We start from the raw sequence: 10,551 nt of genomic DNA, 5'->3' as shown, positions 1-10,551 counted from the left end.
ACACGATTGTGCGGTGCGAAAGGAGGAGTGCGCAAGGAGGCCCCATACTTAATCTGCTGTTATTATAATAATTTTAGTAGTAGATAGAAGATCGTTACGTAGAAAATTAAATGTATCAATACAATTTTACTTGTTCTCTATTGTGAAGCCTTCGTTTAGACCTTTAAGCTAATTACCCTTAGCTTCATAGAAACCTTCCTCTGTATCTTGTGTACGTGATGTTTCGAGGCGCCTCACCTACACTGTAATCAGTGTAAGGTTGACTAGTACTTATCAGTACTAGTGAAAGGAGCCCGCTACAGAGCCGAGCCTACGTGAAATCCTTCTGCCTTGATATTTTTGGTTAGTGGGCATCAACTACGTCACGTTGTATCATTCGTAATTTTGTCGTCCGCTAAAAAGCCACAATACATTACGTGGAAAAACTAAAAGCATAATCTGTAGGTGGGCACGCCGTAATGCGGCCACCCTTTACTTAGACACACACCCTAGCATAGCGAGGAAGCGGTTAGACGGTCTTCTCTTGCGTGCAGTGAGGTAGTTGTGGTGGGCGCCTTAGCGACCTCACCCAACGCATAAGTACTCTAGTAAAGTGTCGTCACGGTCCAGTATTCCGGCCTCGTGCGCACTTACTAAGTAGGAAGTAGTTTCAGACTGATTTATGTTTAATCGCATTAAGTATAAATACCTATTTTCACCAATCAAAAATGTCACCTCTGCAGATAACACTAATATGTATTGCGAGCGTATCTTTCTAGATACTTCGCGTAACGGATGACGCTAGGCATCATCCCTCGGAATGTGAATGCACCTATGTGCATCACATACACAAGGGTTGGTTCACAAATGTGAACCACACCCGAGTGGTGGGTCTAATTATTATATTCAAGTAATTGACTATCCCCTTTCCCACATTAAGTGTATAAAACGGGGACTGTGTAACATTAAGGCATTACATAAATACTGATTCGCCGTCCATACCTTCAGTAAAGTTTAAATCAATTAAGGAATATGTATATTCATTAATCTCTTCATTATCCGGCAAAACATATTTATAAAATATACCAAATAATGGTTTTAGATTTCTGTAATGTTTAAAGAGCAGATTTTATGGTGCTGTCGCATAGACTTGAAATTTAATTTACCGTTCGAGTTTTATTTTATATAGCGATTTTACTGGGAGCCTTTTGCTGCTTATAACAGCTCACAAACATCCATTTTACCGCCTCGATGAATAGTTGAAGGTCACCTGCTAAAGTAATCGTCAAAACCATTACTGCCTCGAAATACCAAGTTCACTGACAGTACCAGACCAACGAATGAGGTTTCTCTTAGAGGGTTTCGTTATATCTAATAATGCTGTTGCTTGCCGTAAATTCTGTAATGAAGACCTCTTCACATGGAATTACCGAAATATTAACCGTTATTCTTACGCTGTAATAGGAAAAAAAAAAGAGGTATAAAAAGATTTAAAAAAAGATACAAAAAGAGATTTAAATTTTATTCTAAATAGTAATAATTTTGAATTAAGAAAAAGCTTTATTATATTTAATAAAAAAGTTAAATTCATAGTCAATAGAAGCTTAAGATAATATACCTAGTAAAGTTTTAAGAAAGTATTTTGTTTTCGCAATCAAAATCAATAAAAACAACCTACTATAGCTTGTACTAAACTCTTACACTACCAGAAGTTTGCCGTGACACGCTGCATTATTTAACAAACACAATATTGTGCCGTAGACATGCCAAGGCGGCACTAACCGCCAATGCCTTTAATTTCGACACGAATGGGCCAAGAATCCGAAGGCATTCTTAAATATTCTTCTAATTTCTCTGCAAATTCCTATTTTTCTGTGATAATACGCTACACGTATCTATTTCCTCCTACCTCTCTTCAGCATGAGTAAGCATTATAAAGGCTCAAACACAAAGTTGCGCTGGTAATAGTCGAAAGTTTGCTTACGACAGGTACGGCATTGCCAACTTGGTTTGCCACGACGCTATCGCTACCAATATTAGTCTCGTTAAAGCTAACGCGCTGCATGAGCCATTAAAAATGCACCGAGTTTCTCGCTAAGTATTCACAGCGCTTAGCCTTTCGATACTCGTTAACATCTTTATCGTCGTATGAGCGTCAGAGGCCCATCCCCAAAAGCTGCAACTAATGATGCCCGTAATTTGCGAATTCCTTAAATAAAGGAAGCAGCCATTCACTGCTAAAATCCCAACCGTTTTACTTGTTCATGCAGTAATTAGACATGTGTAAATGAGTAATTACTTAAGATTCTAATCTTGCCGGATAGCCAGCAGAATCTTTTCGGTGCCCATCCGAAGTCTTAAAAGTCAAGACATTTTCCTAATTTGAATATAATAGAAACGCCCACGAGAATATCGTGTCAGTCAACCCAGGTAAACTACTGGCTTCGAAAAAAACAACAGGCGCTACCATCTGTGCGTCAGCAGTGTGCTATTCAACATTTGACTCAAACCATTCAAAGCTTTAGTCGGTGTCGCGCTAGAGCCCACAACCAGTGAGCACAGCGTCCCATTCTCAAGCACACGCGAGACGCATGTGTTTAATGCACGAAAAACCAATCGTGCTTCCTCCTATTGGAACGCTCTTTGTCAGCAGCAGGCCCCCCACACCCGCGTTTATGATTTGCGCAAGCGAGGAACAGCGCGAGCAGCATGAGGAAGTTATGGCGCGCTACTTTGGTGTCCCACTGGCAAATGGTATTCGAAAAACGGTCAGCGAGAATGAAGATACGGCGAATATGCGCACGCCTACGAGTGTGCAGCCCTGCAGTGGCTTTCCTCACTCGTCTCCTGTAAAAAAAGACTGCGCGAGGACCAAGGAGCCGCTGCCTCTGCTGCACTTGAATTCTCCTGTGCAAATGGATCTGGCGCATACAATCTTTCGCGAGGAAGAAAAACTACGTGTGAGTCGCGAGCGAAACCGTTTGCACGCTCAACGCACGCGCGTTCGTAAACGCGAGCTCCTCGAGAGCCTTACCGAGCGCATTGGAGCGCTACAGAACGAATACGAATTGATCAAACAAGCTTTTGATTTCCACGTTACGGCCGTGTGTCTTTTGCGACTAAGCAACGTCATTAATATCCCATGTGTGCAAACACTCGAGCAAGTAGGTATCGACTCGTTAGAGGATCGAGACGAGGATGGACAGGTCTATGAGGTCGTGAGTTTCTCACTCGATAGCGACAACGATGGCGATCATGATGAAAATGACGAGCCTGAACAGCTTAATGCCAATAACAAACGACCGTACGCATCCACCATTTCTAGCAATAACGTGTTTGCTGATTCTAAAGAAGAACGTGAACACGTGCGACGCGAACGGAATCGATTACACGCGCGAAGAGCGCGTCTACGCAAGAAAGTGGTGCTCGAAAAAAGTCAGCAAGTGAGTTGTTATTATTCAAGTGGCAGTGTTTGTATTGTCGACTCATGTCTTGTCTGTAGGCTGTAAGTGATCTACGCAGGCGCAATGACCGTCTACGGAATCGCCTGAGTGAGCTTGTGTCTTCGATTTATGGGCCGGAAACACGCCTCGACGATCCGGACGCTACGTTATAAATTTCGGGCATTGACATGTGAAGTCTTTATCTATGCCGTCAGAATGACTGGTCGGGCAACTTAATGTAAATATAGCAACATAACTCAATATATTTCATGCCAACTTGACTTCTAGCTCATCCGACGAACTGAGATATCGTGTTCTTGAGAAGCAGCTGTTTTAATGGACCTCTGAGGATCGATTACCCATAGGACAACAGAAATTATAAAATCTAGCATCAATCATGGCGAGCTCCCAGTAGCGATGTACATAATGAAAAGATAGAGTGGCAGTATAATTAATCATGACAACAGCCCGTTCGAAAGAAGGTGTTCAGGTGCTTTATGCGTCTTAACATGAATTCAACACTTTTATGCAAATGCCTTTCTCCTAACCATTTGGTTAGCGACATCAATGAGAGAGCAAAACGTACGCCGTATTTAATTTCTCACAAGTCAACGAATTCCGCAAAAAGCATCCAGATTTTGTGAAAATAGAAATTTAGCAAGAAGTGCGGAAGAAAACCACACAAAGAGCAGCTGTCGTTATCCCCAGCAACCTATTATATACAAGCATGCACTACCCATTTAGCTTGAATGCCGTGCCTGCCAATACTTTTGACTACAAACGAATTCCTTATTGTATAAATCTTAAGCGGTTGCCACCAATTTTAATCCAAGAACGTTGTATCCTTTATGCCTTCCGCTTCAAGCAGCTTGAACAACGGCTCGCGACCCGTCTTCGAATCCTTATATGAAATATATAACTTTTTATGATCTTTGCTTATTGGTTTTTTATCCAAATGATCTGTCCCAATGGCTGACCCTCTGCGAAGCTGGCAAAGCTCCCATAGCAATTTTATAAATAGTCTCTCACCTCGGAAAGACACGCCTAGTTCTTTCCTATAAGCCAATTCTGTAAGCCCTCTATGATGTCAAAATTACCGGTGTCAGATAGAACCCTATCAAGCAAACACCACCTGAAAACGTCAAACAGAATAAGTCGACGTGCCCTTAATCGTCTTGGTGTGAACTTGGACATTTTGAAAAAGGAAAAGGGCATGAAGAAGCTTGGCATTTGTGACGGCGATATCGTTGAAAGTGAGGAATTGCGCCGATATACTGGCGTATCTCAATTGAAGCCAACATCGAAAGTGGAGTTCATCTTTGGCTTTAACGATGAACAGTTGCACCGCGAACGAGCAATAAAGCGTCTAGGTACCACCGAGCAAGAAATCCTGGACGACTACAGTCGTCGAGTCTCCCTTTTGGGCGTGACAAGTTCCTAGATTTTGTAAAACTTCAAATCACTCACGTTATTTTTTTTAATTTCCACTAAAAAAATATTTTGTTCTACCCGTATTAGGCGCAGTACCTGTATTTAAGCTGCTCAAAGTTTTAATAACTACTTACATGTACTGATAATTCTTCTTCTCTTTTTCCAGTTGATCCAGCTTGTTGCCAAGCGAAAAACCATCACTCAGTGTCCCAGTACCAACATTCGTGCCCCCCGTTGCCACACTATTGATGCCACTCGACAAATTCGCCATGGAATTGCTTCCGGATAACGAAAATGGAGGTGGGTAGCCATTCGATGAGCCACTCGGTCGAAGTTGAGCCGACGAGTACGATCGAAACGTTGATCCAGATCCTAACGACGCCACGGAAAAAGGATGCTGTCCATTCTGGGGCCTGGATGCCACCTGTTGCTGTTGTTTGTCCGAAAACGAATGTTTTAATCCACGTATCGAAACTTTTGCCTCCTTCGACTGCTGTCCTTCCAATTGCTTTGTTTTGCCTTGTGCCACAGCTCGTAATGTCGCAGCGCGTTGGTGTTCAATCAAGTGCTTTTGCGTTTGATCTCCCACGAGTGGCAAGTCCAAGTGTTGACATTGACACTTGCAGTCCGTGACAGGACAAACGCAATGAGCTTGAAACCAATCGGCCAAGTGATGGGCATGTCCTCCGTGTTTACACGATTGGCACCACGTAAACCACTCGACAAATGGGATACTTGACAATTGAGCGAGGTTTTCATTCTCGTGGATACCATTCTGGGGTTCTTTCAAAACACTTCCAGGATCACTACCCACGGTATTAAGTAACGAACTTACAGCATCTGCCGTTTGTCGAGAACTTCGACGGGCCAATTCAAAGTACGGATTGAGGGACCCAAAGGGTAGTAAGCACAATGCGCACTGTGGAAGGGGCTTTCGACACGTCGGACAGCACGTTAATTTTGGTTTTGCACGATTAAGCCACGAAGAATGAGATCCACCGAGTCGAAGCAAACTTGCTAACGACAACGATGCATTGCAAAAGTTACAACGCACATACAATTGCGGTGGCACGGACTGCGTAAATGCTTTCAACGAATCTTTCGATAAGCTTTGAAAGTTTCGAGACAATAAACTCGAAAACCCTTTTAACCTATCTTGCAATTGTGCACGTCCGACATCAAAACGCGCACGTTCATGAAAGAGTTGCCATTGATTCAGCAAATCTTTATAAATTTGAATCCACTGGTGTAGTTGTGCTGATTCCGATACATACGTCGCTGGCAATCGTGCAGCGAATAACGCAAGTGTTTGAATGTCTCCTGTTCGATCCAAGTACGTTTGCAAGAGTCGAATACCATCAACGTTGAATCCTGTGACAATAATCCCTTCAAGACGTCCAAATTGTTCACTCTCTTCTTCGTGCTGCGCCACAAACGCAAGCAACTCATCTGCTTGAAGATATCGACAAGCAAATGCAAGACGATCGCTTAACGGAAGCGTAATGTCGTGTAGAATTGCCGAGTAGGCACCAGCACTTACCTGTCGAGCTCCGTATGCTGCCAATGCTTCCGAACTTCCCCATTGTCTTCGACCATTGGGACGCCGTAAAGGCTGCGCTCGTATCGAATTGACAGTAGTGGTCGATGAAAACGTCGAGCTTATAACGCACAAGAAAGACAGCATGGCGTGAAAGTACCGAGGATTTGCTTGGGATACAATTTCACTTCGTTTTAACAATTGCTGCGTCATAGTCGACCATAACGAAATGCCTCCAGCACTTGCAATTGACGTTGAATACCCTGCAACCGACATGGCAACGAGCTGCAATAAATCAGGCGAATACGGCGACACGACGCCAATGTTTAAATGCTGCATTTGTGTCACCCACGACGCTCCTTTTTGTAAAAGGGTTACTGCGGTATTTAAATCACCATGAAACACCGCAAGTGCTGCCGCGCGCGCGTAATTTCCTTCGACTTCACAGCGATTCAGAATACTCGAGAGCTCGTGATGTCCATTTTCAAACCCGGGTCGATTTCCCAAACGTGCATTCTCGTCAAATAGTTTTTGAGAATTCCACGTACTCGAACTACTGCGATGCATGTTTCTTCCTCCTGCGGCGCTCTCCAGACCAGGTCCACCTCCAACAATTGTCGTACGAGCGCCACCTTGACCAGAATCGGGATCCCAATTGCACGCTAATAGAGCTAATCGTCGTCCAAGCCCTTCAAAATACAAACATCCAAGGATTTGATCCGTCTTCATGACCGAGACAACCGTCACAATAAGCTCTTCTTCACGCGAGTCTTCTTGATCGGTAACAGAGCTGGATAAATTAGCTTTGGAAGTTGTCAACGGATCTCCGGAAGCTTTTAAAAGACTCTTGACACCGGCATAAACAAGCGCATTTGGATCAACAGGCCATCCACGCAAAGGACCAATCATTCCAGCATTTGTCGTACTATTTCCAACACTCGAAGCTTGTGATTGCTCCATCCGTGACGCTTGTATCGTACGCAGCATTTCGACTTGATCCACCCACACCCAGAGGTGACGCAATTGCCGACTGCGTGGACTATGCTCGCTAAAGAGCTTAAGATTCGTAGGTAAACCAATCGAGTACCCTTGCTTCGCACGTTTATACATTTCATTTGAAATGTCGTCGTCCACACGAGTGCCCTTGAAAGCTTCTTCCTCTAATGTAAGTCGAGTCATAGCAGACGTTCCTAATCCACTCGCACCTCCAAACAATAACCTTCCACATCCAAACGTCACCGCTCCATGCGATGACAAGGAAAGCGGCATGGCATCATGCACCGAGAGATCTCCCAGCTCGCCAGTAATCGATGCCGTTAACAATCGATTTGGAAACGCGGCGGCCATTAATTCGTGTTTTTTCGTACATTTACGATTGCTTCCTTTGATCGTTCGTGATCTTTGCAAGTCAATATGCTGCCATGAAAACGAAGTCAAGGGTTCCGATGTATACCGTCGACGGGACGGCTTCTTGAGCATCGAAGATTCACTTTCTGGCTTGGTAATATCCCACAACGATACCCATTTCTCTTCATTCGATGCTGTGACTAAAATCCCTGGTTTTGAGGGACACCACGACACTTGCGCAAGGCTTCGACTTGTATGGTATAGCGACACGACGGGTCCAGACGACGACTCTAATTGACGAATATCCCAGACTTTTACCGGCTCTTGTGGTGCATCACTATACGTTGCAAGCATATGGGGACGATGGTGATCAAAGACCACTCCTAGCACTGCTTTATGATGGGCCACGACACTCATGGGCGACGACCCTTTAGCTCTTAAGTCGTATATACGTAACCACTTGAATCCAGTACCCGTTGCCAAGCACGTTGGCTGAACTGGTACCCACGAAAGTGCCAATGTAGCTTCCGAATTTGCCAATTCATACACAGGTTTCGAGTCCGTTGGGGCGAATTGATTGCCTCCTGCTCCGACTCCAACACTTGCATTGCCTCCACCAGTGTTTCCTCCTTTTCTGCTATTTAGAGCTCTCTCCATACCTCCGTCTTGGTCCACGTGGCCCTCGATATTGCTAGCACTGCTGCTTCCCGTGACACTCTGCCCCCCTGCTGCTGTTCCGACGGCATTACTCGTATTCAAGTCCCATACGAATGTACAAAAATCACTTCGAACTTTTTCAAATCCTGCAGCCAATTGATTCGATACTGATGGATTCCAGGCCACGGTGTGGCATGGACGACTGTATTTTGGCAAAAATTCACGCATTACGCGCGCTCGAGGGTCTTCAAAGTCACATAAAAATACTTTTCCAGATTGTGTGCCTGTGGCGATTAGTAGCGGCTTGGTTTCGAACGGATACCATTGTAAACATTTGAGTTGTGAGACTTTCGCGTTGATCCGCACGACGCGAAAAGCGCGCTTGCGTTGCGTCGTGAGAGCTGCTGCCTCGGACACGGCGTCGACATAGTCATGATTAAGAGAAGAAGATGTTGTCACCTCGAACAAGCGCAGATTATCCGCACCCACAGCAAAAAGCGACGCGTCGTGCGGAGACCATTTCACCACGGTACGCTTACTCATGGCGGCCTAAAAACATCAAGTTAAGGATCGAGAAGATGGAAGATGATTGGGTGCAAAATACTGTAATCAAGAAGCTGATATTTTACTTTTTGTCAAGGGGAAATCTATAGTTTTCATTAAGTTTTAGAGGAGGCTCCTAAAAAGTGAAGATATAACTTCAAGATGTTGAATGTTTATACTGACCCAAATTTTGCATATATATAAATTCAAGATGTTGAATGTTAATACTGACACAAATTTTGCAGCGTGCCTTGGTGCTGTGTACCCTGTCGCAAAAATACATGAAATCAATGTTAGGAGAGCGATAAGAGCGACTTTTCGAACTTAACGGTGTATTTTCTTTTTTAATCTCCTATCGCTGATGTCCTATTTGCCAACTGACCCTACAAGGACCATTACTTGTAGGTCAAGTCCTTACGTGTTAAAAAGCAACGTGTAGTCGACCGACTTACCGACACCATCGATGAAGTTGACCTCGGCGCGGACATACGTCAGTGACAGGAAAACGGCACAAAACAGGTAAAAAAACAGTTGGGACTAGGTGAAGAGAAAGCAGTTTAAACAGAACAGTATACTCACTTCGGTCTTTGCCACCACACTTTGTAGCAGCATCTTTTCCTCTCGTGTTTGGCAGGTTATGAGCCCAAATCCATGAGGACGCTCCACATCGACCCCAAGCGCCAAGCACGCCGCACGCCGTCGATGCCGGAGCTAGTACAGGCTCCGACACGGACGAGGCTGTGGCAAGGCTGCTGGAAATAAAGACGGAAATGAAGGGTGATATCGGAGCTCACCTTAACAGGCTAGAAGCTCGACAAGTTGGAGGTGACCAAGTTTCGGTTGCGTCTGCCTGTAGCAGCACCTTCCACACTTATGCGGAGGCGCGAACGGGACACGGTCGCAGCATGACAATGGCTTCCTTTGAAGACGAAGTCACGCCAAGTCCAGCGCAACACTATGCAGCAGGATTTAGGCAAGAGAGGGCAGAAGGAGCAGTCAGGGGGATAGGTTTTCATCCACAGCATCCTCAAGAAGATGCACATAGACAAACACAAGCTCCTACGTATCTTGCGGCGCCAAGGGTGCCGGGATTCAGGGACCTAAAGCTTGCGATTGAGGCCTTTGAAGGGAAGGAGGTGTATCCTGGACTTGGAGCTGGATTCGGTCCTTGGGGAAAGCGTTTTCTTCGTCAAGCTCGTATCGCGGAAGAACTCAGTGAGTGCATGTGGACGGAAGACATGGAATGATCACATGATGTATATGATGGCTGTGAGTGATGCTGTCAGTGGAGCGCCTGACCAGGTGCTCGACAACATCGCTGAGTACGCCTGTTCATCAAGTGTGTTTCAAGGAGTTCTACTCGCGCGTTTTAATCTGCACCGTGATTACTTTTTGAGACAAGCAGAGGAATTAGTGCACTTTGCTCAGACGAATGAATTACGTCTATCTTTGGGAGTAGGGCAACGTTGGCTGTATTTTAAAGCTTAGGATGATGGCGATCGAAGACGTTAAACTTGGCGCGAGAGAAAAAAAACCAGGCATTTGTTTCCAGCGTGGAAAAGAAGGCACTACAAGCGTGAATGTCCAAGAAAAAAGCAGAAGAATTTTGCGCTG

General features: G+C 44.8%; 2 protein-coding genes across 2 annotated transcripts; one reads left to right on the top strand and one right to left on the bottom strand.

The window, feature by feature from the left end:
- The first annotated feature begins 2,510 nt into the window (after positions 1-2,510).
- On the top strand, positions 2,511-3,709 carry CCR75_003942 (uncharacterized protein). The gene is made up of 2 exons (XM_067962033.1): positions 2,511-3,422; positions 3,482-3,709. The coding sequence occupies exons 1-2, from the start codon at positions 2,571-2,573 to the stop codon at positions 3,593-3,595; spliced, it is 966 nt and encodes a 321-aa protein (XP_067819031.1). The 5' UTR covers positions 2,511-2,570; the 3' UTR covers positions 3,596-3,709.
- Positions 3,710-4,788: 1,079 nt separating this feature from the next.
- CCR75_003941 (uncharacterized protein) lies at positions 4,789-8,937 on the bottom strand (the record flags this gene model as incomplete). Its single annotated transcript, XM_067962032.1, has 2 exons — positions 4,789-4,859; positions 5,070-8,937. 2 exons carry the CDS (start codon positions 8,935-8,937, stop codon positions 4,789-4,791), a joined length of 3,939 nt encoding a protein of 1,312 aa, XP_067819032.1.
- Positions 8,938-10,551: the final 1,614 nt, after the last annotated feature.

This window comes from Bremia lactucae, linkage group LG10, assembly GCF_004359215.1.
Source record: "Bremia lactucae strain SF5 linkage group LG10, whole genome shotgun sequence".
NCBI lineage: Eukaryota > Oomycota > Peronosporomycetes > Peronosporales > Peronosporaceae > Bremia > Bremia lactucae.
This window is presented reverse-complemented; position numbering and strand designations above follow the sequence as displayed.

What these genes read in the sequence shown, in the direction of transcription:
- CCR75_003942 (XM_067962033.1), top strand. Translation starts at nt 2,571, where the DNA reads ATGTGTTTAATGCACGAAAAACCAATCGTGCTTCCTCCTATTGGAACG. An exon ending in TGCTCGAAAAAAGTCAGCAA is followed by an intron (nt 3,423 to 3,481) that starts GTGAGTTGTTAT and finishes TCTTGTCTGTAG; the next exon opens with GCTGTAAGTGATCTACGCAG.